Consider the following 27,788-nt stretch of genomic DNA (forward strand, 5'->3'; position numbering starts at 1 on the left):
GCCCGCTGTGCTCCCTCCTCTGCCGCCGGGGCCGCCCGCCGAGCCCGCTGCGTGCGGCCGCCGCCTCCGCGGGGCGGGCCAGGCGCGACCCGCCCGCGCCCCCGCGGCGCTGTCCGCGGCGCCCTGGTGACGCTCCCGCAGGGCAGCGCTGCCCGGACACGGCCCAGCCTCCCCCGCCGCGCCGCTGCCCCTCCCTCCCGCCCCCACAGCCTTGCCCGGCCCCGCAGAGCAGCAGCCGCGCAGTCCCGGCGCCCGGTCCGGCCGCCCCCGCTAGCGATGGGGCCGCGGGGCCCGCGGTGCCTCCCGCTGCTGGCACTGGCCATCGCCCTGGCCGAGGCGGCGACCTGTGAGTGAGGCGAGGCGGGGGGACGCGGGGCCGGGGCGAGGGGCGGCCCGGAGCGGTGCCGGGGGCGGGCGGCCCTTCCCGGCCGTCTGGGGCATCGCGGGCTCTGCTCGGTGCGAGCAGCCCCTCGGGGCCGGGGTTGGGCAGCGGATCCCGCGGGGCAGCCGAGCTGCGGCTGGGGACTGTGCGCGGCTCTGGAGCTGCGTGCGGCCGCAGCGCCGCTCAGCCGCCCACGGGAAAGTGGCTGCACAGGGAGCTCGGTTCCCTTGCTAGAACAACCCGCGGGAGATCAGGGTCTGCTCAGGAGAGTGGCTTTATTGTGCAGGCCGGGAAAGCCGCACTGACCCTTTCTGTAAGTTCAGACCTCTCAGCCTAGGTAATAGCTACTTGCTCTTACATACAGATTAAAAAAAAACCAGAACAAAAAAACCCATATGTATAACTATTCTGTGTTTGACACAGACGTCTTTGAGCTTAATAGTGAGAAGACAGTGGAGCTGAAACAAACAGAATTGCAGCTCAAAGTAAGCCTGTTTCTGACCTGTTTTACTAATGATTAAACTGGCAGAACAGAAACCGAATGTTTACTATTCTGTAAGGTGCTGGGGTTTCAGACTTAGGGAGTAGTATCAAAAGATGAAAGTTAATTTTATAATTTTTTTAATTGGTCCTGAAAATAAATCGTCTAATAAATATTTCATAATGTTATTTTCTCCTGTTTTTGTCACGTTTTATGTTCTATTTATCTTCTCCACTGCATACCTCGTCATTTTTCTTAAGAGCAGGAAATAAGCTGTCCTGCTTATCCAGAATTTCCCTGGTCCATATTGTCCTGTTTCCTATCCCTGGCTCTGAGCAATGCCAGAGATTTCTGGAATGGTGGGGAGGAGAGGGGGAAGAAGAGAAAACAGCTTTAATAATGCAGCACATGCCATTCAGTAATCATAAAGTTGCCTCTGCAAACCTCAGCGCAGGTAGATTTGGTCAAACATCAGATGAGGGACAAATTTTGGAGAAGGTGCAAGTAAATATTAGTGGCCAGCTTTATTTTGTTGGCTGCATAATGTCACTGATGAGCTTTTCAGGATACTCTTGTCTCTGGAGTTACAGAGCTGGGAAAACAAGATTATGACACTTCCTACAGTGGTGTCACTTTTTATTCAGTTTTATTCAACTCCTTTCCTTGGCTGGAGTGTTAGGTAAGCTGCTCTAAGTTATGTTTAAGTGGCCCACTTGAAGCAGGTTTATGGTTGCATCTGCACAACAGAACAGCTGTAAGAAACCACTGAATTTCATCCTCTCCCACAGTTTTTTTTTTTTCTTTTTAGATGCTTGATAAGCATTCACTACACAGTGGCTGTACACCACCTCTGGAAATTGTTAGACTCTGGAGTTGCACGAGTGATCACCACATGAAGCACCCCAAGTGCATTAAGGGTTAACTTGGCTTGGCAGGGTCAGAAATGGGCTGGAGTTTCCTGTAATCAGACTGGCAGCAGCAGCAGCAGTCAGGATTTTTTGTTTTTAATAAAGGTCCTATCATAATCTTTGTAATTAAAACACAGATGAAGAATTACATTGCTAATTCTGTGCATGGGGATTGAAATACTTGCACTAAAAAAACACGGAATTTGCTCTGAGTTACATGTTTTAAGTCAGAAGTTGTAGGAAACCAGCTTGTTTCCATTGCCCCACTGTATTGAGGACATGAAGTAGAAATTGTTACATCTGTTTGTACACAACTGAAAATTTCTTTTATGTACTGTAAAACTGTGTGAAAATGACGATAATGTCCCTAAAGGTCAAAACAAGATGGTTTAAAGTCAGCTGGGAATTAAGCCTCATCTCTACACCACAGAGCCTGTGCCCCACAGCTTTGATGTCAACATCTTTGTGGGGGTAGAAATCTCCCATGGAAATAAACCCTGCAGCTATAATACACAATTTTCCTGTTTTTGTTGTCACTGCTTTTGCCTCAGGACAGATGGTCTTTCTGCATCTTTCTTATTAGTGAGAAATAAAGCATTTAGTCTGATTAATTGACACTCTTTTCTAAGCAACTTGCTCTCTGAGACAGAGGTGTGCTGTAAAACCTTGGAGGTGAGCTGTGGTACATCCACCTTATGCTCAGGAAATCTTATTTACTGCCTTACCAGGATGATTAGTTTTACCAGAATGAAGGCAAATAGATTAGTTTGTAGTTACAAGCTCAGCCCACATTAAATTCACTCAGGAGGCTGTAACACAAGGGTTTCTTCAGGTCATTACCCAATGTTACAGCACTTCAGAATGTTCCCTGTCACTTGATAGAGACCTTTAATGTGTTTAGGATGGTGTGGTTTTAGTTAAGTGTTAAATCTGGCTCCATTCAAGCTCTGGGCCTGTTTCTAGTCAGCTTCCTTAATTTTTATCTTTCCTGTTACTGGAGGGAAACTGGGAGCTCTTCTGTGGCCCTTGGCTGCTGGTGTGGCTCATGGGTGCTCTGGGTTTGGGGAGTTGTCACAGGCAGCCCTGGAGTGACGTTGTGCTTGAATGGCTCTTTTCTGTGGGGCTGGGATGGATGTGTACAGCCACCACACCTGATGTGCATGGCAGGTGTCACAACCCTCACACAGCTGGGCAGTCTGCAAGGTTAAGTTGTGCAGAGGCTGCAGAAAGGAGGGCAGGTGTGAAAGTGTGGTGCTCTCAGTTAATATCTGTCATCTGCACACTTTAAACCAATCAGCTGGACTTCTTCCAGCTGTGCTCATCTGTTTTTCTCTTGAAGCCAAGCTATATCCAAAAATTAAACCAGGCAGTCTAATTTAGAGTCTAATTTAATCCTGGAGTGTTGTGTGCTCTGCAAAGAACATTGAAGCAGACATCTTTCATTTTTAGTGTCATTTCTCAATGTTCATCATTTGTTAAAAGTCACTAAAATGACAATAACCAGATACGTGAAAATTAAATAATGACTTACGCTGAGACATAAAAGGTTGCAAGGATTGTTTTACCTTGTAAAATGTGAATGTATTTATAGATTGTCTGCCTTGATATTCCAAGGATAGCATTCTCACCTTTGCCTGTTCTGAAAAATAAAATTACATTTATGTTACTTACATATAACAGGTAGCCTGACTTTGTAAGACATAATTTTGGTCTCACATAAATTAAGTAGGGTCAGAATATTTACTTTCAGATCACTGAAACCGGTCATATAATCAGCTTTTTTTATCTCCTTGTTGGTTATGTATCTCACTTTGTAATAACCATAATCTAAAAACATAAATCTTGTACTGAGTATGACATGTAAATTAGCCTTCAGGCATGGATGCTATTAGGGATTAATAACACAGATTACAGTTTTAGGATTTTTTTGCTCAGAAACAACTTCCGTGTAGAGAGTCCTATAATTCCTTGCTCGTGTTTTTCAAAACAATAGCAAACATCAACTCCTGACTAAGCATTTAATTCAGAATTTTGTGTTAAATTCTCATATTTGCTCAGTGTTTACAGCACTTTTCAGCTGTTGCAAAAATAATAACGGAGTTGCTTTGTTTCTCTCAAGTTTTACCCCAGCAGTATGCCTCTCAGTTCCTGCTGAGGAAACGCCGAGCAAACTCTTTCATGGAAGAAAGTAAGAAGGGAAATCTAGAAAGAGAATGCATTGAAGAATTATGCAACAGGGAAGAAGCCAGGGAAATCTTTGAAAATAATCCTGAAACTGTAAGTATTTTATGAGTATCTATGACATAGATAGTAGTTCTTTGCAGGGGGAAAGACAGAAGCACATGCAATTCACAGCTCCCAGTAATTACACTAGGCAAGATCCCTCCATTTAAAGAGACAATTTTCAAAGTAATTTTGACACTCAGTTAATTTGCATTGGCTTAATTTTCCAAGTGTCCAATTCAGTGCAGTATTTTAATCTCTCCACTGAGTCCTGTGTGTATTAAATGGTCTTCTGCTTTAGCCCAAACAATAGTCATATAGAAAACCAGGCCTATATTCTGTGACTAAAGGTAACTTTTGTCTTCTTTTGTAGTTATAATACCAATATACTTTAGAATATATTCAATGATGTATTTTGCTGTCATTTTATCTACTTGAAATTTTTCTTAGCCTTTATTTTTCTTTTCTTTCTGCAGGAATATTTTTATCCCAAATATTTAAGTAAGTACAAAAAAAAAAAACAAAACAACCCTAAACAACTGTAGTGTATGATTCAGTGATGCTCTCATTTGGGTAATTTCGTCACTGGTTTAGTTTTTCTGCCCCTAGCACTGGGATGATTTCCATGCTGATTATAATGCAGAGCATGTCCTGTGTGCTGAGATCCTCAGAGGCACTCTGAAGGTTGGGCTGTGATCATGTCCTTAACATGCCCAGACCAGTTTTGCAATTCGAGCTGTGAGAGCAGGCTCTTTGAAGATGCCATGCAGCAAGTGGTGTAATTTCAGTGTAAATGAGCTGTTTGGACCCTGAGCTGATTGTGTGGCTTTGCATTTGCAGGCTGCCTTGCCTCCCATCGAGCAGGGGTGTTCAGGGTGGCTGCAGTCACTCCAGACTCTCCAGCTGACCTGAGGGCTTGTGTCAAGGGTAAGTCCTGATGTTGGAACACACAGTGGCTAAAAAGCAGTTCACAGGGAAACAAAAAGAGACAAATAATCATTTAGCTCAGGCAAATTCAATAATCAAAACCAGAAACTGACCAAAATACGTGAGGTGAGACAGAGCATTTCCAGAGAAAGTAGTTTAAGTGACGGCTTTTAACTTTATAAAAGGATCACAATTGACTTGCAACCTGGAAGGCAGGGTTCCTCTGCAAACAGAAGTGTCCTGTACCAACCCAGCAATATTCCCCAGTGTGTCCTCTGTACTCTACCACATCTTTAACTGTTATGCCAAACCCTTTGCCTCTAACAAGTCATGTTCTGTCAGGTAGAGTAAGAGATTCTCTTGTTAATTGTCATTTCTACCACTCTTTAGCCCATAGTTGCATTAACAGCTAAAAATTTCAAAAACAAAACCAAAACCAAACAAATCAAAATGTTATTTGGAACACAGTCATTGATTCCAAACAAAAGATCACAAAGCATGAAACTTGGGATGTTTCTCAAATGTAAAGAAACTTCCAATTAATTTGAATAAGAATACTTATCCTTTACCTTCTGACACTCCTTTTATCATTGAAAGCAATGGAAGGCAAAAAAATTCTTAATAATTGCACTGCACATGGTCATGGCTGAACACGTTTTCCAGCTCAGTTTGTAATAATGCAATAAATTACCAGTTTCTCTGTCTGACCACTATTGAACAGAGAAACTCAACTCTCTTATCTTGAATTCTTGAAACTTTGACCTTTCTAGTGAAATCTGTGCTAGTATGATGGGGGCAGAGCACTGTTCTTTAAAAACTGAAATACAACTTTTAATATAATAGTATCAAGTCTGGTCACATTTTGCAGGGATTAGCTTAGCAAGTAATTTGTTTTCTAGTTATTTTCTGCCTGACAAAGGAAAAGTACCGGTAGCTTTATATGTTCTCACTCACTTAAAAATTCTTGCTGACAGAATGAGTAGCAAGATTCTTGTGGGAGTGCTTCATATTATTCATCAAGACCTTTCCTATTTCATAACCGGTACCTGTAGGAAGAGAAGAAAAATGACTAAGGCGATTCTTAAGGAGAAATAACCCCAAATAACAAGGATTTTTTGTTTTCCATCCCACAGAAATTCCAAACCAGTGCAGCCCCCTGCCATGCCATAAAGATGGATATAAGGATTGCATAGATGGACAAGCCAAGTATACCTGTGTCTGTAAAGCAGGATGGAGAGGAGAGAACTGTGAGGAAGGTGCAGTCTTCAATTTCATGTTGGTTCTCAGAAGCACAATTACATTTTTACTGTTGAATAGTATTTGCAGCTGGTCAATTGATGCCTTCCTCACAGCAGAGAGTTTTATTCCCTTTTCTTTATAGATATCAATGAATGTGAAGACTTCAATGGAGGTTGCAGCCAACGCTGTTCCAATTTCCCTGGGAGCTTCCGCTGCCTGTGTGAAGATGGCTACTTCATGCATTCCAACAAGCAGGATTGTGGAGGTAGGGAGGCTTCAGAGGAACATCTTTCCATGCCACCGTAGTGCCTGCTGACCAGAGAAAAGGAAGAGTTTGATCCAATAGTTCCCTAAATGCTCTTGCATTGCCTCTGAAATGTCCAGTCCTGGTTTAATTTGGCTGCTCATTCCTGACACACTGCAGGCATTTGGGCAGCCAAATAATGAACCAGATTAAGAAGCAAGGAAAGAAAGAGGGAACAGCTATAGATGAGATTCTTCTTCCTTACTGGAGCTCCATAAAGCTCATTTTGGTCTCTCACCAGTTTCACATATCCTTTAAGCTTGCCGAAACAAGAATCTAAAGTGATATGAATAGCTGATATTGTTACCATGGAAGTGGTAACACTTATTTAGGCTAAATCACTCCTAATTAGGCATGCTGCTCTTTCTGCAGTTTGAAGTTCATTGGAAAGGAAACTATTAATGAATCAAAAATATCTCATAATGGAAAGATTTTTCTTTAATTCACCCAGCATAATTTTTTCTGTACGTGGTTGTGTCTACCCTTGGCCATGACCTACATGCTTCATTCCATTCCAAATAAAGACTGTGTATTGACATAGTTAGCAGTTCTTACTGCATAGTTAGAAAAAATCACAACTTCATTTCATTTTAATGTCATATTTTATTACCAAATTATGACAACAGTTTTAGATAATGTCAGATAATTTTAGAGGCTAAACTTGATGGCCATCTTCTACCACTTTCTTTAGTCTAAATATTTTTGTGAATTAATAACCTCTAAAGACATGCCAGAATGACAGAAGACTGTGGGTTTATGAAAAAGGGCAAGCAGATAAATTGGTTAGAACCTCTGTAATTCTTGGGAAGACACTGGAAATTCTGGTAAAAAACTAATCAAAAATAAACTAATATACCTTAGTGCTTTGAATGTTATTTTAATCATTGGATAAACTGCATTTAAGTATTTTATTACATGCAACTACAAAGTTAAGCAACCAGGAGTTTGGAATACACTTATTAACTGTAGAAGGGTAGTCTGAATTCAGGGCAGCTTTGACTTAATACAGTTCCAGGACTCCAAGCAAGCCAGTGGCAGAATCTCTTGTTTCCACAACTGCTACAAAACCACTGAGAAAATCAGAGTGATCCCTGCATTCACAAGTGGGAGTGCAGTACTACCAGGGATCTGATGTTTTTCTGTCTCAAATACACTTAATAAGATTGATACAATACCCTGAATCCCATTGTCACATCTGCATTTGCAAAATGACATTGACAAATTGGAAACAAGACAGAAGATAGACACTAAAATGGTTTGAGGGATAGAGAGTGAGTGAGAGACTTGAACACCTCTCAGCATAGCCAATTAAAAGAAAACTGACATGAATTGATTGTAGCATGGAAGAACCTCTGATTGGATTATCTCTTGTCTTTCTGGACAAGAGATGTCTTTTTCTAAGATGGGATTTTACCATGCAGTCTGGTTTAGTTTATGGGAAATCTGCAGTCTGTTTCTCTCTGTGCCTTCCTAGACATGCATCCCTTTCCCTGTTACCCACAGAGGGCATGAAGGGATGGGAAAGATAGGCGGGCAGAGAATTTTTTCACTGGGAGCATGCAAAAATGTCTTTTACAGCCCTCTGGAAATCTTTCTGGCTGTAGCTCTAGTCCGCTGTGACAGCATGGTAGAGCTACCAAGAAAATTTGCCAGCCTCACTCAGTTTGCACAGTGTTGGATAAGGCTGGGAAGAAAAATGGTGTGCAAGAGTGGGAGTTGTTTTATAATGACTTGTTTGTTTCTAGATATAAATGAATGTGTGCTACATCCAAACATCTGTGGGACAGCCATCTGTAAAAACACCCAGGGGAGGTATGAGTGTGAATGTCCGGAAGGCTACACATATAATTCAACTTCCAAAAACTGTGAAGGTGGGTCTTTGCCCCCAGCTCCCTCTTTTCCATATCTTTCATCTTCCCCTTCCCCTTTTCTTTTTTTAATCCACTGCTATACCAAACTGAGCTCCTCATCTACTGACAAATCTTCATGTTCTTTATTAAATTAGTTGTTTCTTAAGTTGTCAGGCTTTATTATGTGACAGCATGGGAGTTCTCTAAAGGTTTTTTCAAAGGGTTTTTTTATAAAGACCTCAAATGTCAAATAAATCTATTCCTAAATATCCAAAGAAAGAACTGTGAAAAAAGGAGTTGCTCCAAAAGAATCTTTCCTGAAATTGAAATCTGGAACTAAAAATTTCCAAAGTTCTGTAACAATTATAGCAAAGTTGAAAAGTATTGATAGCTAGCAGTGAAGTAGCAAGAAGCCACTTATACAAAGACCATAACTTCTCCAGTGTTGAAAGTATTTTCATATTTGGCCTAGAATATTTTTGATTTCTCTCTGCTTGTTAAATGATGTTTCTGATGTTTACTGCACATCAGAAATTAAATTTCAATCTAAATAGATGTGAAAGCTCTTAGAATTTTACAATGGAGACAAATCTACACTGTCAGTTTAAGAAAAACCTGTCAGTGAGTGAAAAAGCTGCCTTATATTACTGCTAAAAAGGACACAGAAGCAGCTTCTTGGTGGCTATGAGTCTTTTGCTCCATGCCTTTTCCTGCAGGTCTCTTGTGGCAAAGCTCTGCACAGTGGTAGTGATTGCATATCCAGGTGTCAGCTCTTTGTCCAGTTGGATTAAAACACTGCTGAAAATTTTCTGTTCCTGAATGCACCAAAGTGAGAAAAACTTCACAGTAATTAATTCTTACTCTTAGGGTTTCCTTCAGATAAATTCAATTTGATGCAACCCGCATAAGTGTTGTATTTCTGCTGGAACATGGGTTCAGGAGGTTGCAAGATGACGATGTTCCAACAGGGAAAGTCTTACCTCCCTAGCAGGAGGATTATGGTGCTAAGCTTTTAGACCTTGTTGTAACCACATTAAATGAGTCACCAAATCCTGTCTAAGGACAGGATTGTGCAGCCTGACAGGAACGTAGCCTTACAGAAATACTAAATGACATGAGCTTTTCATTGTTGTATTGCTTGTAGGTGGCTAAACTCAATTATGCTTATTAGGAAAATTGAATTTACATACATTTATGCACAGCTTTCTCTATGATGACAGATACTATTAGACTGAAGAACAGAGCAGGGTTTGTTTTTTTTCCTTACCTCTCTTCCTCCAAGCAACAGCAGCAAAAAATAAAAGTACTTCAGTCTTAAAACCCCCCCAGATTTAAATGCATTGCATTGGTACAAAATAAATTTTTTCTTCCCACTAGAGGGGATATTTGTTTCAGAATAAATGTTGCAATTTCTTTATCCAAAGCCCAAATCACCCTCATTGGAGTTTCTTGTCAAGGAGAGATTTTGTTTCTATATTAGAAATGTAAGATTTACATTAGCCTTTTAAACAGCTTTTCATTTCTATTTCTATTCTATTTCAATTACTTACTTTGCACAACCTAATAAATATAAAATTAAATTCTTTTAGTTGATATCGCTTAAATCAGCTCAAATCAGACTATTCTCCACAAGTAGCTGCTGTCTGAAACTTAGGCATTATGTGATTGTTGTATGTTATTTTAAAAGATATTCTGCCCTGAGATTATCTGGGATTTATATTAATAAAGCACAACTTTTCTTCACATATTTGCCATATATACTTTTAACAATCTGAGCTCTCATCATGTTTTACAAGGAGAGGAAGAGATGTGACTCAGAATAGGATTTGTGCCATCTCTGGTAACAATTTATGAGGTCTCACACTATTCAGCCACCTTATGCCTCAGAAATCAGACCAAATTGTCTCCAGCTCTGCAGTCCAGGCCTGTTATCAGATTACTGAATCACCTTTTGGATTCATGTTATTCCAGAGGATCTCTCTGGTCTGTTATTCCATTAATTTGTGTTAGTTTTCTTTCTGTGCCATGAAAAAAAAATCTTTCTGTCTGCTTCAATTTCCCCTAGATATTGATGAATGTGCTGAAAATATCTGTGCTCAACTCTGTGTGAACTCACCAGGAAGTTACAGCTGCTATTGTGATGGCAAGAAAGGGTTCAAGCTCTCTAAGGACATGAAGAATTGCGAGGTAAAACTGTACTATGTACACTTCTATGTGGAAAATCACAAAGTTGAGTATTTCTTGATGAGAGGATTGCTTAGATTGAAGCAAATAGGAAGCTATTTGAGAACTGATTAAAAATTCCTGAGAAAATGCCGGGGATTCTGATCTATGGTTTGGCTCACAAAGCAGCAGGGATTTGGATGCCACTCAGTTCATGCATGCTCACTTACAGGAGTCTTGTCAAAAGCAGCTTGCTTTAGCCAGGCATCTTTATTCCCTGCTGCTTCCAAAATAAGTCTCAGCTTTCTCCTACCAAACAAATAATTCCTGTTCAGCCTACTCAGAGACAGAATGTTCCTTTTGTCCATATGTTCCCAAGTTTTCCTTAGGCTGTGCAAAAGTTTTCACTCTCTATTTCAGAATTACTTGGTTTGATTTGAAAAAAAAAAAACCACCCTGGATTGTTTTCCACAGTTCTCATCTGCCATAGCTTAAGGAAAAGCACTCAGTAATACTTGCCATTTGGAGAACATCTTGCAGCCAAAATTGGCTGCTCTTGATCAGTTTGAAAATTTACACTTCTTAGAAGCAGAAAGTTTGAAACTCCAGAGAATCGGTGTTCAAGAATTGAAGTCCAAGGATTTTTTTGTAAGTGGTTCTCTGTATACTTTGAAAAGTTCTGGCAGTCTGAGATGTTATGTGAAGTGAGCTCAGATAACTGCCAACAATAAAGCACTTCTAACACCAATAAAACACTTCTAACAGAGTATAAGAAAATTTGGCTTAAAGTCCAGGAACAAGATCGGACACAAGTTCCAGAATCCGTGTATTAGGTCTTGTTTGTACTTACTGATATTTAATGAACAACACTTGGCAGTCATTCTATTTCATTTTGCTCATCCTTGAAATGCTGAGATGTAATGAGGTTGGAAGATGCTCTTATTTTCAGTACTGTTGTTCAAAAGCGATTAATTCTCTATCTGGAAGTTAGTTTCATGCTTTTTAATTGGGGAAAAAAAAAAGTTCAGTCAGCTGAAAATATGTTCAATCTAAAGACTAGTGACACCAGGAGCCGTAAAATGAAGTAGCCATAAAATTCAAGAAGAGCACCTGTACATTTAATGGAACTTCTGCATCAGGAATAGCAAAGTCAGAGTGTAGAAGACAGTTACAGAATGTTTTGAGGAATTCAAATTTGATCAAAGAGACTTTGAGACTCCTACTTGTCCATAAGCACTGTGATTCTTTAATTCCTCTTTAACACAGTCTTCCCAAGATACAGCTCTGGTCCGTTCCCTTCTAACACCTAAGCAGGTTTAGATTCTGCAGAACTTTAATAATGAAGCTTGGTAGTTCCCTAGAAGGTGGGTGTCATGTATCCCTGGTAAATTAAAAATGCTTCATGGAAGATTGGAATTCTTAGTTCAAAAACTAAGTATTTAAATATTAGTTTCAATCCACCAGAACTGTGTGTCAACCTGGATTATCCTCCAGCAGCATAAATAATGGATGTTTCAAGTAAAAGCAAAACCACACCATTTCATTTGTACATAGGTATTCAAGGTTAAAAAAAAACCTAAAAAAACAGAGGTAAGCCATTACTTTAAAAATAAAAAAGGGTAGCAAGCAACAACAGGAGTTGCTTCATAAGCTATCACAATGCATTAACAGCCTTTTTTCTCTACTTTTTTCAGTCTGTTACTGAGTGTATCCCACTGAATCTTGAAAAGAATTATCAACTGCTTTACCTGGCAGAGCAATTTATAGGAATTCCCGTTCTCTACTTAAAGTTCAAACTGCCAAATGTCACAAGGTAAGCATTTGCTATTGATTAAAGGATGCATTGGAATGACAGACATTTGTTTCCATTAATTTTCTGAGGGTTTAGGAGGAATGCATTGCATGCCTGAATTATATCACCATCTCCCCCTTGGATAAGATACTTTTATATGATGGATGGATGGATGGATGGATGGATGGATGGATGGATGGATGGATGGATGGATGGACGGACGGATGGAAAGGCACTAAGAATTATTAACATAAAATTCAGAAGTTAGATGAAAACAGTTGCAGTGTAGCTTCCAGTTATACCTGGGAATGGCTTTAGTTTGGATGTTGCTGCTCCTTCACCCCTGCTTCGTGTAGAAGCTGGGACATGCTCTGCCCACCCTGCTGAGCAGCAAAATCAGGCCATTGCCCCCCTGCCCCTTCCTGGACTTCCTTTCACACACAGAGTGTTCCAAAGACATCCACAATTCACGGTGCCTTGTCTAGGGCACCATCTGGATGATTTTCTTTACAGCTATCAGAGCGATTGCTCGTGGCACTGACCCCCTTTATTGCTCTTGGACTTTGCTGCAGCAGCCGAAATTGCAGCAATCCCTGACTTAGTGACCAAACAATTGGAAGGTAACAGCAGCAGCAGCTGTCGAGCTGGTGATCCCCAGAGCCTCAGAACCGTACAGATGGACATAAATACTGAGAACTCTGTTTCAAGCTGACCGGGCGCTAATGCTGTCCTGGAAGAGCTTCCTGAGATGATAAATGTTTGAAGTCCCTGTAATTACAGAGTGGGTTTCGGTGCGTCTGGCGAAGGACAGCCCCATCTAGGGGACATAGAGCAGCACTGCGAGGGACAGCGACCCCAGTTCAGAGTGACACCTGCCTTGCCAAACCCCAGCTTTCCAATTTCCAAGTGCTTTGCTTTCTCCTTTCACCCTTAACCTGTTTTGTCTAGTCCCAAAGACTATTTTTTCACTCTGCTTCTACTCTCCTTTCTTCCACTGCATAGTAAATCCTAATTTTGTTACTTACACACATTCAACCTAGATCCAGCCAACAAATCCTCAAATGAGAGAATGGCATATAAAGGGCAGAGTGAATTTCTAGGTTATAATTCTTTCAGGACAACGCTTGGTAACCCTTGGTTGTACTGAAGCACATCATAGATCTTCTATTTTATTTGCATTGCATCCCGACAAAATGCAATAGGAATATTACATCTCTCTTCTTACTCAGAAGGGAGCGGGATATCCTTCACAAGTAAAGCTCAGAGGGAATTTGGGAACTGCACCAAGGTTCTTTCAAATCCCAGGTCAGGGTGTTAACCTGAAAACTTCCCACTGGATTTGAGTGAATAAGGCTTATATTCCATTCTGCTTTTGACTAACTGTGCAAAAATCACAACTACTCAGAAACAGAGACAAAAAAGTTACTACCTGTGAACCTTTCTCTAACCCTACTAATGAGTTATCCTGTGCTGTACAGTATTTCACCTTTCCTGTCTTCTTATTAAGATTCCTTCTTCACAACTCAGATTTACAGCAGAGTTTGATTTCCGGACGTACGATGCAGAGGGGGTTATCCTGTATGCAGAATCCCTGGACAACTCAGCATGGATCTTGCTTGCTCTTCGGGATGGAAAGATTGAGATTCAATTCAAGAATGAGTTTGGAACAAAAGTCACCAGTGGAGGCAAAGCCATTAATGATGGACTGTGGCATATAGTGAGTTGGATTTTCTTCTCCCATTCCCTTCCTTTTACTCACTGTGGGAAGTTGTTGATAAATAAAGTAGGGAGAAACTGAGCAACTACTAAAACACTTAAAGTGATGCACTCAAGCTCCAGATTTAAAAACCAACCAAGAAATGCATAGGAATGCCTTGCATCAGGAAATTCTGCTACCTTTTAAGAATCAAGGAAATTATATTTACCTCTAGCTATCAACATAACAATTATTAATTTTAAACATGGAAAGGAAAGTGGCAGAATATTCAAAACTCTGATTGCATGGTCAAGTGCACATTTATTGGATACTTTGTGTTTAGAGCAAATTTTAGATCTGCTAGACCAAAAATTCATCTTGCTTTTCAAGCCTTCATACCTGAGATGAGATGAAAAGCCTTTCTCACTTACACAATCTATAGAGCACCCCAAATTTTTAATGTTAGTTAGATTTTGTTTGTTACTTTCCTGTGAATGTCCCTGGATATGGACAGCTGTCCTGCATCAAGTTTAAATATAATTTAAATAGTGACTGCACTAAAGCTCTTTTACAAGGTAGATATTTAAATAAACATTAATCAGGCTTCATAGGGCTTATGTAATTAGTATTTAATATATTCTACATTTGTGTGTGTGTGTGTGTGTATATATAATTATTTGTATTTTATTCCAGATATCAGTCGAAGAATTAGAACACAGCATCAGTGTAAAAATAGCTAAAGAGGCTGTGATGAGTATTAACAGCCCAGGAACTCTGTTTAAACAGTCCCAGGGTTTCTTGGAAACCAAGGTGTACATTGCAGGATTACCTCGCAGAGTGGGCGGCGCTCTTGTTAAACAGGTAATTAAATAATAATAAGACTAATATTGACTGATGGTACTCTATTCAGTTTTGTACTCCTGGGAGTCACAGAAGAAGCAAGCTTGGCATGGAACCTATTTAGGAAACGAAAATGTGGTTATTAAACCACTGTTTTGAAAATAAACGTGTGAAGCTTTTCAGTCTGCCTTCAGTAAGGCTTCACTTGTGAAAACACAGCACTTCTGGTCTAATCTTTGAGGATTCTGTAGCCTGTTTCCTAATATAGCTTTAAGGTTCCCTAAATCACCACCACTGCTGCTGCTGAGGGTGCATTTCAGGGTGATTCATGTCCTAGTCCTGGCTTTTGCTAAGCTCTAAGTAAGTGCAGCATTCACTGTGTAGGCAGCACAGTGAGCTTTCATTTTCACAAGGTTTTACAACAGCCCAGGCTGGACAAGGTCCATGATTCTTTCAGTCTCCCATCCTCAAGAATGGGTACAGTCAAATTGTTGTAACTGTCTTCTTTACAGTCCAGGAGCCTTCAAACTAATTGGTGATCTCAACAGAGAGCTTAGATTTTACTTTTTTTTAAATAAATTTTTAAAAATCAATTTTTGCTCAAAAGCAAAGCAGAGAAAAAAGTTATGGAGCAACACAATAGCATCCCTTTATCCAATAGAAAACAATTCCAGAAATTTCTTTGCACTCTGGTATAAATCTTTGAACAAGGAATGTTTCTAGAGATCATTTTCTTTCAGCCACAGAAAATTGCCTGCCATTTTGTCTAGGTCACAACACGAGCTTTAAAAGTGAAAGAAATCTCTTCTTGTCCAGATCCCTGGCAGCAAAGTGGGAAATGTTGAACCAGAAATACCATTTGAAGGCTGAGATACCAAATGCCTGCCCTTCATTTCCTCCCAGCGTCACTGCTGCAAACTATAGCATTAATAAGACTGGTATTGGCTACATAGAGATAAGCTGATACGTAAAATAATGCCTCATTATTAATATTTTAAAGCCAACTTTGGACTCAAACCCCCAATGCTGTCATTCTGCTGTAGATTAACCCTCGTCTGGATGGTTGTATCCGGGCCTGGAACCTGATGAACCAGGGACATTCAGGAGTAAATGAAGTTATTCAAGAAAAACAAAGCAAACACTGCTTAGTAGCAGTGGGGAGAGGATCCTTCTACCCTGGCACTGGAATGGCAGCATTCCAGATAAACTATAGTAAGTATTTTTCTATCCCTATGGTTTTTTTGTTGGACTGGTGATGGAAGTGATGACATTTTAAAAGAAAGAAAATAAAAAAAGGCACACAAACTAAGCTATACACTTCTGCATCCACCAGTGGTTCCCTTAACTTCTGTTAGGAATTTGCTTGAATGAGAATTCTGGTCCCAGTAGTATCATCTGTTCAATTTCTGGAGTGCTTTACATTCACAAGTTTATTTGCAGAGGTTGGGCACTATTGGAGATCCAGGATTGAAAGTTCGCTGGGGAATATTTGTTTTATTTCCTTGGGTTTCTTTGGAATTACAGTTCTTTCTATAAGTTCAAAAATTATCGCTAATTTTTCCACAGTAGGGAGGAGATTAAATACTAATTTTTAACCCCATATTAATTTTTCATCAGCAGGTGGATTTACTAATTTCAATTATTCTCTTTAAAACAGATAATCTTGACAGTGCTGAAGACTGGCTAATAAATGTGACTCTGACTATTCGCCCATCCACAGACACTGGTGTTATGTTTGCCTTGGTTTCTAATGAAACAGTGCCTCTTGCATTGTCCATAGTGGACTCTAACTCCTCTGACTCACAGGTGATCTTACAATTCTCCTAGCGGCTGCCAGGTGAAAAACCAAACTAAAACAAAGCTACTCATGCTTGCAGTGGAGCTGGTAGCCTCAATATTTTGAAAATTAGATCATATAATAACATACAGAAAATATTTCTATTAATGATTTGCTGCAGCAGTGACTAAGCACTAATCACTCCTGCCAGGGAGATCACATTATGTAATCTGAGCTCAGATCCATTACATCAGGTTTTCTTTAACCTTTCCTTCCAAATGCACAGAGCAGAAAGGGAGCTATGACAGCACTGTGTATAGTAATGGCATCATGTTATAAGCATGTTTATAATTACATCAATTATTAAATATTTATTATTCATAATATATTATTCATATATCATCATATATTAATATATTATTCATAATTTATTCATATGCTTTCAAATTATAAACAGATTTTGTTGTCCTTAAGTTTACATCCCTCTACATCAGCCATCCCAAGCTAGAGTATAATTATGCACCATGGCTAATGCAGGCTTTTTCCCAGAATAAGAACCTGTAGTGAACACTTGGCTACCTTTAAAACTGTAGGTGAAACAGGATTTCACCTCAGAACTGTAGCCAAGGTTGTTTCCTGTAAAACATTCTCACTTAGAAATTTAAGAACAGCATTTATTATCAGAAGTGATGGTTACACTTAAGCTTTTCCGCTGATGGTACCAGTATTTAATATTTTCTTCTAATTGAAAATACAAAGTGCACCAGAACCAAGTATAATGATTTATTAAAGTTGCATGTGACATCTTTGGTGATCTACCATTGTTCCATCTAGAAAATCACTGTGACCATTGGGAACATCACTGTTGCACAGCTGGAATCAAAGAAGTTATGTACCCCCAGAAAAGTGCAGGTTGGACTTCTAGTGACCCAACAGGAACTTGAACTAGCTGTTGATTCACACACAGACAGAAGCAATTCCGAGCAGCTCTCAACTCTGCATCAAGCAATGATGGAAAATGTTGTCACCTATCTGGGTGGCCTGCCAGGTGAGGCCTGTTTCTTTTTATTAATTTGATTATTCTACAAGCCTGATTGTATTCAGCCTTCCCCGTGCTAGGAAAAGTCCACAATTAAAAAGAAATAGAATTTTTTTTTTTCTCTCAAGTGCCTCTTGTTTCCTCCAGTCATTTCAGCTTTGGAGGCAGCCAGCTTTTCAACAGTAGCCTTATTTGGACATTAAGACATGGCTCGCTCTCTAGAGGTTTGAATTTGGAAAATGTCTTGATTTTTGAGTTGGGTGAGCATTGCACGTTTCTGAAATGCCACCATCTGGCACAGTTGAGGAACTGCATCAAAAATGCAAGAAAAGCAGGCATTTGTCAACAGCCCAAGCATCAGAAGTGCAGAAGGGGAAGTCAGGAATACAGTTTCAACAATTAAACTCTGGGCAAGAGATGACCTGCAATCCTTATGAGACAGAGAATGTGTTGAAGCAGAAAATATTTTGTTCAAAGCAAGCTTCAAGTTAGCATTACTGAGACATAATGTTAACATTATCCTTATCACAAGGTTTATTTTGTCCAGGAGTGTGCACATGCTTCTGTATAGTTTGACTTCAGGCTAAATCAAGAGGAAAAATAGCACTGCCCCAGGTGAGAAATAGTCAAAACCTGAATTAAAACTTGAAAAATGCTGGAGGAAAGGTGCGTAGAACTGTTATACATCCTCTTATTTTATGGAGAATGAATCAAAATTCCTAAGGAAATGCTACAAATTTGACTGACATGTCTTGAATTAACAAGGAATCGGTCAGTATTTATTTAGTGCAGGTGAGTCAGCAGTTTAACAGAGCCACAGTAACTAAGATTCCAGTAATTTCTTTGGCCTCTTCATCTTTGTGATGTTTAAATTATTCTTTTTTAGTACGTTGCCAGCCACAGAGAAATAAGACACCTTAAGAATGAAGAGCTTGGCATTATTCAGGCATCCCAAAGAGATAAGAAGCAAGTATTACTTACTTGCTGCTCCTTAATCTCAGTTTTCTGTCATCTTTGTTTTAAGTTCTACAAAGTATCTTAAACATGCAAATTAACACAATAAAACAAACAAACAAAACCCCCCAAAAACAAGCCTCTGTATTAAAAACCCCCATGCATTTAATGAAAATAATAAGTCCCCATTTTTGATACCCCTTTCTACAAACTTGTGACAGTGGTGGGAGTATTCCTGTTACTTCAGCACAACCAGTGCAAGTTACATGAAACTTCCATGGTTCTCTGACAGTAATGTTTTCCTTGCTGGGGGAAAAAAGCAGAAGGGAACAATTCTGCAGGACTCTTTGTGCAATACCTCAGCTTACAGCAAAATCAAATCACGATAAAACAGTGTCTCTTGTTCCTAAGATAACCATGTCTGTCTCCTAAGGAGGGATAGGGTGATAACACCTGAGAAAAGAGGGTGCTTTTGAGATCAGCTCTTAATCACCCTCATTCTAATTGCTGAAGGTGCTTGCATCCATTAGGTCTACATTGTAAGAAGCCAGTTGTACCCTAAGACTTGAGAGCAATGCCTGCTTGATTTTGTGCTTAACATATTGTTTCCTGGAAGAATATCCATGATCTGATGCTGCCCTAAGCCAAACAATACCTAAATGAGCAGCAGATAAAGTGAGTCTTTCACAGAGAATTCACTTGGAAGCAGTGAGGAAGCAGTAAAATGTGGGAAGTTCCCAGGGGTGCCCCAAGTGAGAAGCTGCAGATTTGAATCTAGAGTAGCTTTCTGGCAAAAGCAGGACAGTTCTTTATGTGACCTCTACACCCAGAAACATCTGTTTGTAGCTCAGGACAAGAACAGTGGCCTCCAGGAAACAAACTCTTGGTTCACTGCAGATAACACAGGAAAAGCTACTATGGAAAACATTCCTGGAGTTTGGCTTCTGGATGGGAACAGCCTTCTAATGCATATTTAACATTTTACTGGCCTTTCTCAGCTTTGCTGACTTGATCTTGATTTTAAAGAAAAGGGAGAAGAACTCAAGTGTTTCCTGCCAAATTGCTCCTTTTCTCCCATGACTAAATAATGGATGGGGAGTGGAGTATTCCCCATGTTTTGACTGATCTGAAAAATCCACAGGAATTTGCATGCCTTGGCCTAATATACTGAATGTTTTTCTGTGCAGATGTTCCTCTGGGTGCTACACCAGTGACTGCTTTTTATAATGGCTGCATGGAGGTGAAGGTCAACAGCAGACAGCTGGATCTGGATGAAGCCATTTCCAAACACAACGACATCAGATCTCACTCCTGCCCACTGATCATGCAGTAACTGTTCAGATCTTAATTTAACTTTTTCCCTTTCAAATGTAATTGGTGTAATTAGTCTCATGCCATAATGGAGCTTGCATTATTTCATGCAAGATGGGCCAGGGAAATAAGCAGCAGCATGGTTTTCTCCCTTTTAATATAGAATGGAGGGAAAAACGCTCTCTGTTCGGCTGGAAAGAGACAATCAAGATGACAATTTTGTAAGACATTTTTTTATATATCAGTGGGAAATCTTAAAGCTAGATTTATCTTCCATGTTCATGCTATGTCCTTGACATATTTAGCTTGGAGAGAAAGTTTAGGAATTTCTGTTTAGAAATAATTTTATTTCTTATATTTCATATATCAGCACAAAGTTACAAGTTGCAAACAGTTTTAATGTATTAGAATCTAAATGAAACCAGACTTATTAAACTTCTTCAATCATAACATGCAAAGAAGAATCTCTACAGGTTTTGTAATATATGCTTTTGGTTAAAGAAATAATACCCTGGAATCTCTCTCTGAATATGTTTACAGGTTGTTTCTATGTTGGTAAAGCAACTTCAAAATGGAAGTGTTTCTTTAAATAGCTCAGTTTTTGAAAAGTTTTGGTTACACTGGACCAGCTTTAATTTGTGTGTCTTTAGAGCCCAGCTTTAGAGTTTGAAAAGAGTTCTGGATCAGGTCAGGTCATTTACTTTCAAAGTGAGTTAAGATACACCCCAAGCAATTTTGAAAAACAGAGGAAGGAAGGAGCTCTGCTGAACAGGACATCAAACTGGAATTTGCTGAGTAAAACCAAAGAATTGGAGCAAATGCTTCTTCCATCAAATCTAGCACTGCTCAATATAAGCACAATCTGATGATCCATCATATTCCCTTTATTTAGGGTAACCTTGCCTTCAGAGAGCTCCAGAACAGATTTATTTGTGAGCCCAGCTGCCATTGAAAGCCTGAATTTTGCCAGTAAAATCAGAATGTAAAGCCACATTCTGCTCAGTGAACTTTAATAAACCAACAGGTAATTAGAAAAGTATTGCTTTCCTCAGGTGTGCTGATTTTGAGCATTTCCAATATTTCTTTAACATCCTTTGAGTGTGCTTTCCACTTCCAAGCTCAGTTTCACCCCACCAGAAGCCTCCCTGTGCAGCTCATCTCGTGGTTTTGTTAACCCCAAACCAAATAAATAGCAAGAGAGTTGCTGTGAGGTATAAATATATCCTCTCATCCATCAAGCACAGAGACATTTATCTGCCAGCATTCCTGACCCCAGCTCTGCTGTCTTCACTTGAGACACTGAAGCGGAAATGTGCGTCCAGAAGGATGGATTGTGACAATATTCATTTGGAGGACTGCCTTTCTCCAGGGATATCCTGAGTGGCGTCAGTGAGGTTTCTTCCAGTGTTAAATGCAAGGGTTGGTACAGCACTGTTGCAGAATCTGAGCCCATCTTTCAGTGTTATTGTTGCTTTGGCTGAACTTACTGATAACTCCACTTCCCACTTGGGTAGTGGAATACAGGATTTGCTCCCAGCTTTGACCCAGTACAACCTCCCAGTCTGCCCAGCAAGAAGCTGACACCCAGGAGCTCATTGCCAGTAATACTAGGTCACTTTTGTAGGATGGAGTGGAAAACAAGCTTGGAATTCTGATTCCATGGAGGGGAAATCCTTTCCTGCAGTCATCATTCCCTGCTCTTCCACCGTTCCAACACACACACTCTGCATGCAGGACTTGGTTGTAGAATAACTTGACTGAAACAAGCAGGTTTTGCTTGCAAGGCAGAGCTGAATTGAGACTTTTGACATGGAATAAACACATGATCACTTTATTTACAGTATCTCTGTGGCACCCATTAATCCTGGAAAGCCCCTGGGTCAGACTCTGCCTCCTACAGCAAGCACAGAAAGTCAGAGATGAGGAGCACAAAGCAAAGTGTCATCAGTGTTCTAAATGCCTCTGGCCTGCAGGAACAGAGGAAAAGGTTTTTTGCTGTTGGTTTTTAGGGATTTTTTTAGGTTTTGTTTGTTTAAATGTAATAAATTGTATAGAAATGAAATGAAAGGAAAAAACCAATCACTTTGTCACACAGACACTATTTCTCTTTGTTTTCATGGAATAATATTTTAGGGTTTTGTAGTTAATAATGAAACATCTGCACTTCTTTTTTAATGTAAAAGTGCCTCCCTATTGTAAGAATTAAATAAAGCAGTATTTGCAAGTTTCTTTTCATTTTAAGTTGTGTTTGCATATTTTTGTTCATTTTTGCTGTGCAAGTCTTGTTCTAGTGGTCTAATGCTTTACTCAGGAGATTGTGATCATCTCCAGCATCAGAGAAAAGAACAGGCTCCAATTAATAGGCTATCCAAATAGGCATCCATACTCTCCAGATATTTAAGTTTATTAATTGCCTAATAGTACCTGAGGAAAACAGACTTTGCTTAAAACTACATGTGGAAACAAAGAAAATCAGGGCAAGGGACCAGTTCCTGTTTTTTGTCCTTCATCAGATGTATTTCATTGTATTTTGAGGCATAATCATTTCAGCAAGGGCCATTGAGGATTTATACAGAACAGCTGGACCTGCTCTGCATTTTCAGCTCCCGTGCACTTGTGCTGCAAATCCACATGTCCAAATTTCCTTGAAAGTGAAACCCAGTCCTGAAATTGGTTCTCAATTACACTTACAGCAGTTTAGTTTACATGCTTTGATGCCTGCATGTTTTCTGGTGGACTGAGGGGTCTTGATGCTCAAGATTGGCTCTAGATCATTTTCAAAGAAAGAGGGGCCACCCTCATTTTTGTCATTCCAGTCCTGCCTGTCACTGACTGGGGCATTGATATTGGTCCTTTAATGTCATTCATCATATGTACACACTTAGTATTTGACTGCCACAAAAACTTTTATATAAAAATTACCACCCTGATTTGGGCACAATTTCGCATTTCGTCTGCCCAAAATAGAAGTTATATACTCCCAAAAAAAAAAAAAAGAAATAAAAGGAAAACCAGAACAGCTAACACCCAGTGGATAAGAAGGTTATCATTAGACACCACTTTCTGAGTAAGTAAGAAACAAGGTATTGAGATGTTCATGCTTTTGATAAATGCTTTCAGTCCACAAAATAGCTATACCCTCTTTGTTACACTGGGCACATCCTTCTGCTCAAGGGGCAGCTAAATTCCAGTAGCAGCTAAATTCCAGTGGGAATATGTGAATAAGCAGCTGAATTGTAAGGGAGCTGGTGTGTTGCTTACAGGCACTTGGAACAACTGAGTGGGTGCAAATTGATGCAACTTTATGCAATTAAAGATTAATCACATGGTTTTTAAAAAGAAAAGTTTTGAGTTTATGTTTTGAGGACTTTTTTCAGGAATTTCTAGTAGCTCAGCAAATAAGGAAAAAAGACTTAACCCACCTTGGTACACTGGCTTCTGGCTGAGCACTGGGGGTAGGACACACACAAAGAACCAAAATGACCATTCAGACATAACACTAAACTTGAAACAACCTCCCCCAAAACCCAAAACACGCACACAAAAAAGCACCAGCAGTGCTGCCACCCTGCATGAGGAAACTGAGCAGGTGTGAGGGCTACAGAACTGGGGAGCAATGCTTCCAGAATTCGTCAGTGGCCATATTTATTACATCTTAAAAAAATACATTTAAAAACTTCATTAGTAGGACATAAGACACATGCTAAGCTGCATGTGAATGGTTTTAAGTTTTGGGGAACTTAAAATACCAAATAAAAATGGTTTTGCCTAAAACATGCCCCAAGAAAGAGCAGTTCAATATTTCTGACTGCCACTCGGCAATATTCCACATTTCCAGCAATGTTGTTTCCCGTTCTTTAAGTTCTGGTATGATTTCCATCAGCCAGAACTGAGCTCACAAAAAACCTCACCAAAACACAGTTGTTATTAAAGCAAGGCTAACTCTTTCCTAGCTTATCACAGAGTGCTTGATCATTGCCAGCAGCTGGTGACAGACTCCTGCTAGCTCAGCCCATGGAAAAGCAATCTGCTCTCTAAACCTGGGTAAAATCCAGCCTTTTGCTTAAAAGTTTTTTTTTCTGGGACAGGAGGTCATGTGGATTTAACAAACCCATTTGCCTGGAGCAGGCAAACCCCATCACCTTGTAATTCCTGACTTTATACAAGCACCAGGGGCAATAGAGGCATTACCCAAGCTGTACAGATGAGCTGGTGTTTGTGTCTTGCTGGAGGTTTACACTTCCACAGTCTTCCAGAGGTCTCCTAAGTAGTTCATTGGCAGCTTCACAAAAGGCTCCCAGTGAAGTCATTGTGCTGCATTTGCTGTTTCCCACAGATGGGAACCAACATCTGCCCCAAACTGCCCTTGCATGTGCTGGGCTGGGTCCAAACCCCAGGGCTTGGGGTGCCCCTCTCTGCAGGGGAAATGAAATCAGTCTGGGTCAAAGAGCCAAGAGAGGGACTGGTGTCCTGTCCCTGCAGGAGAAGGCTGCTCTTGCAGGCACTCAGCATTTTAGACAAGGATAAATGAACAGCATTTCCAAGCATGCTCTATTTTAAAACAGTCTTCTTCTTTAAAAGCACACCCTATAAAAACAAACACTTCACATAAGATGAGCACACTGCCAGTCTCTTTTAAGCCTTGCATTATTACTTTCTGAATTTTATTTACACACAAAAGACTTTCAACAAAGACCCTGACAAGAATTAGAAATACAGGCTTTTTTTTTTTTCTTCAAACAAGGGAGCAGAATCTAATCACAATAATTTGGCTTAAGAGGGATTGATGAGTTCTTTACATGTCACTGAAAAGCCCAGCCACTGATGTGAATGATGAGTGAGTCAACTTTCCATGTTTTATTCCCACAGAAAATAAAATGATTTTTAGATCTACTGTAAAGCAGGTAACTTCAAAGGTTATTCTCTCACCTTTATGCACTCTGTAGCAACCTTTCTTCTCAATTGGCTTTGGACTTACATCAAAAGGTGGAGATCCCAGGAGTCCCAGGTTCCTCACCACTAACAGTATTAGTAGTGGGTGCATTTAGCTGTTCCTTGCTCTGTTTAGGGTGTCAGTGACATCCTTAGCTAAAGCTGGTGAAGCAGAGCTGTGATCTATGATCTCAAGGGGTAAAAGTGTAGTTTAGCTCATCTACAAGAAAGTAAGAACAAACTCTGTCAATATTTGAAATGCTGAGCTGCTACCAGAAGCCTGGAGAGACCATTGCTAATGAAGGATGAAATGGATTTAATCAGTTTTACGCTACACCCTGTTGTAGTGTCAAAAAAAGAATCCTCCATCCCTCCACCCCACCCAAAAACTCAAAAAATGAACAAACAAAAAGCAAACAATGAAACTTAAAAAGTGGACATTAATTTCTCAAAAGTTTGCATAGTGAATATTCAAACAGAGCCCAAAAGCTCTTTGTGTCTCTGCCCAGAACCAAGTGGGTTTTCTTCCTTATGTGCACTGGTTTTTCTGCTGCTAATGCTGTGTTTAACTCCTGAATTGCAAAAATTGTTTTTCTAGGCAAGTGGCAGAACAGTACACAAAGGAATGATCTCCAAGGGCACAGAAAGAATTTAGGCTTCCCCTTGCTTTTGGAAGTCAAGCACCCCACAACCCTTCATGCCTCTGGAAATCTGTCTTGTTACACTGAGGATCTCAAAGCCAAAATTTAGGTTATGTGCTGATCTTCACCAGAACAAAGATCTGCCTGTATGCAATTGCAGAGGTTTATGTTTTCAGTCAGAGGAGAAAAGCAATAAGTCCAGAGATTCTCTGACTTTAAAAAAGAACAACAAAAACGTGTTTGTGGCAGTCCTACGTGGGGACACCAACTCTAAGCTGTCCCTGCTGCATGGTGTATACAGAGAGGGAGAAAGCAACTTTCCATCAGGAAATCTGATGACTTCCCATGTCTGCTGTACATTTTGCTATATATAAATGCACAGTATAAAACCTTTCAAAGTGTTGAACATAAGCCATGCTGGCTTTCTGCAGCGATACCAAGTTTAAACCCCCACCAGGAACTTTCTGTCCAGATGCTCAGTTCCTAAAGATGAGGGAAGTTGCAATGACAGCAATGTCTTTTGCAGACTGTAGCTGGGTTTATTTGCCACTGCCAGCCCATTTGTGCTGCTTTGTTACGGGGAGACAAGGTCCAGGTAGCTCTGGAGCTGCAATGTTCATGTGATGATCTGCAAATGTACTTGCAGAAATTCCATGCCTCCACATTACCTGCTCGGGTTTGTCCACTCAGACCTTGTGCTGCTGGCCACAAGGTTCACTTTTCCACTGAGTGCAATGCCGATTTTGTTACCCCACCTCACAGGGCAAAAGCCAATCCTGCCTCCTGACTCTCTTACTTTCTAAGAAAAGGTTTGTCCAAAGAGTGTCCTGAGGGAAATTCTCTCTGTTAGTCCCCTTCTTTCATGTATGAAGAGAAAGCAGACTCCTGGATGTCCTGCTGCTCACTGAGTGCTCACACAGAGATTCACCTGAGTGCAAACGAAGCATTTAGAGGTCCCTGTGAGTGTCTGTGCCTCACCTGCTTACCTTAGCAATAAAATAGCTTTTTTTGCAGTGTAAAAGGCTGGGTTCTGCTAGGCTCAGCCACATCTGGACTGCAGAGCCCACCACTGGTATTTAATTACCAGTTTCCTTGCTGTTTCAAAAACCAGGAAAAGAAACTGGGTTGGTTAGATAGGACATTACCTCTTCCTCAGCTTTTGCAAAATCTCATCTCTTTCACTCAGTTTTTCTCAGCTTCAAGATTTCCAAGCATCCTCATGCTTCTGGATGAGGCAGTGCCTACCTGGGCTTCCTTCTCTGATTTGCCTCACACTTATTTTTCTGCTTCTGTCATTGGATTCAAAGCATCTGGTGATATCCAACAATATTTTGGTCTTAACATTTCGGTTCAATAGCTCTTCAAGCTGTACTTCTGGGAGAACAGAGTCCCTTGCTGTCCTCCTGGGCCAGTCTGTGGTTTCTCCACAGGGAATATGTTGTATCCTTCTGGATATGCAGTTTTGAATGGAAAGATGTTAGCTATCATGGATTTTTAGCACTGGCAGGGCAGAGGCAGGGCAGCAGAACTCCTCTCTAGCCCTCTGAGGTGGCATAACCAGCTGCTGTTGAATTCAGTACCTGGCCTCACCTCAGGAGCTGAACTTCCATCTCTCCCAGTGCAAGAAGTTGATGGTGCTGTGACTTCCTGGGGACCAGGGTCTGCTTTCATGTTCTCCATCACTGTTTTTGGAATTTCTATCTTTTTGTGGAGGATTTGGGCCCTTGTTTTGGAAAATACTGGTCTTGACCCTTCCAAAACTCCACTGGCCTGGCAAAAGAGACCCAGCATTGACATTAGACAGACTGTGCTGAGCTCTGCAGGGGAGAGATGTTTTCCTGCTGCTGCCCCTTTGGAGCCTGACTCTTTACGTGCTGCTAAGTGCTGGTCTTCAACAAATACCTGGAGAAATTCAGTGGTTTGGATCTCTTACTGGAAAAAAATCTGCAGATGGTTAGCTGGTCATGCAAATTGTATTGTTGCTACACTTATTAAATATCTAATTATCTCCTTTGGAACATAAGCACCAGACCTGAACTCTGTTTCTCCTACCTGCTGAGGGCAGAGGAAGAGAGTTAAACAAAATACTCTGATCCTTCCAGGAAATACACATCTGGAGTTGATGGTCTTGCAGAGATGCTGAGCAGCTGCTTGTTTATTAATTCTCTGGAAATCTTTGTCTTGTTTCCAATAAAACACTTTCTGTCACAGTTTCACTACATTTCCCTAAGACTGGGGCACTGTTTTTCATTTGTATCCTCTGTTTCCCGGCCAAACACTGCATTACAACCAGAGAAAGCTTGCAGGAATGTAGCAGCATATTGGGGTG

At 40.4% G+C, this 27,788-nt stretch overlaps 1 protein-coding gene across 1 annotated transcript; it reads left to right on the forward strand.

Annotated features, from left to right (window-relative positions):
* Window positions 1-196: 196 nt before the first annotated feature.
* PROS1 (protein S) lies at window positions 197-22,127 on the forward strand. The gene is made up of 15 exons (XM_058833063.1): window positions 197-346; window positions 3,891-4,048; window positions 4,471-4,495; window positions 4,835-4,921; window positions 6,055-6,177; window positions 6,303-6,425; window positions 8,210-8,335; window positions 10,380-10,501; window positions 12,172-12,290; window positions 13,797-13,986; window positions 14,659-14,826; window positions 15,849-16,017; window positions 16,463-16,611; window positions 17,417-17,630; window positions 19,763-22,127. The coding sequence occupies exons 1-15, from the start codon at window positions 277-279 to the stop codon at window positions 19,906-19,908; spliced, it is 1,989 nt and encodes a 662-aa protein (XP_058689046.1). The 5' UTR covers window positions 197-276; the 3' UTR covers window positions 19,909-22,127.
* The last annotated feature ends 5,661 nt before the right edge of the window (window positions 22,128-27,788 follow it).

Source organism: Poecile atricapillus, chromosome 1 (genome assembly GCF_030490865.1).
Source record: "Poecile atricapillus isolate bPoeAtr1 chromosome 1, bPoeAtr1.hap1, whole genome shotgun sequence".
Taxonomy (NCBI): Eukaryota; Metazoa; Chordata; class Aves; order Passeriformes; family Paridae; genus Poecile; species Poecile atricapillus.

Bases quoted from the DNA above. Each gene is read 5' to 3' on its own strand.
- PROS1 (XM_058833063.1), top strand. From the start codon at position 277: ATGGGGCCGCGGGGCCCGCGGTGCCTCCCGCTGCTGGCACTGGCCATC. The intron at 4,922-6,054 runs GTAAGTCCTGAT...TCCATCCCACAG, and splicing joins CCTGAGGGCTTGTGTCAAGG to AAATTCCAAACCAGTGCAGC. The intron at 16,612-17,416 runs GTGATCTTACAA...TGTTCCATCTAG, and splicing joins CTAACTCCTCTGACTCACAG to AAAATCACTGTGACCATTGG.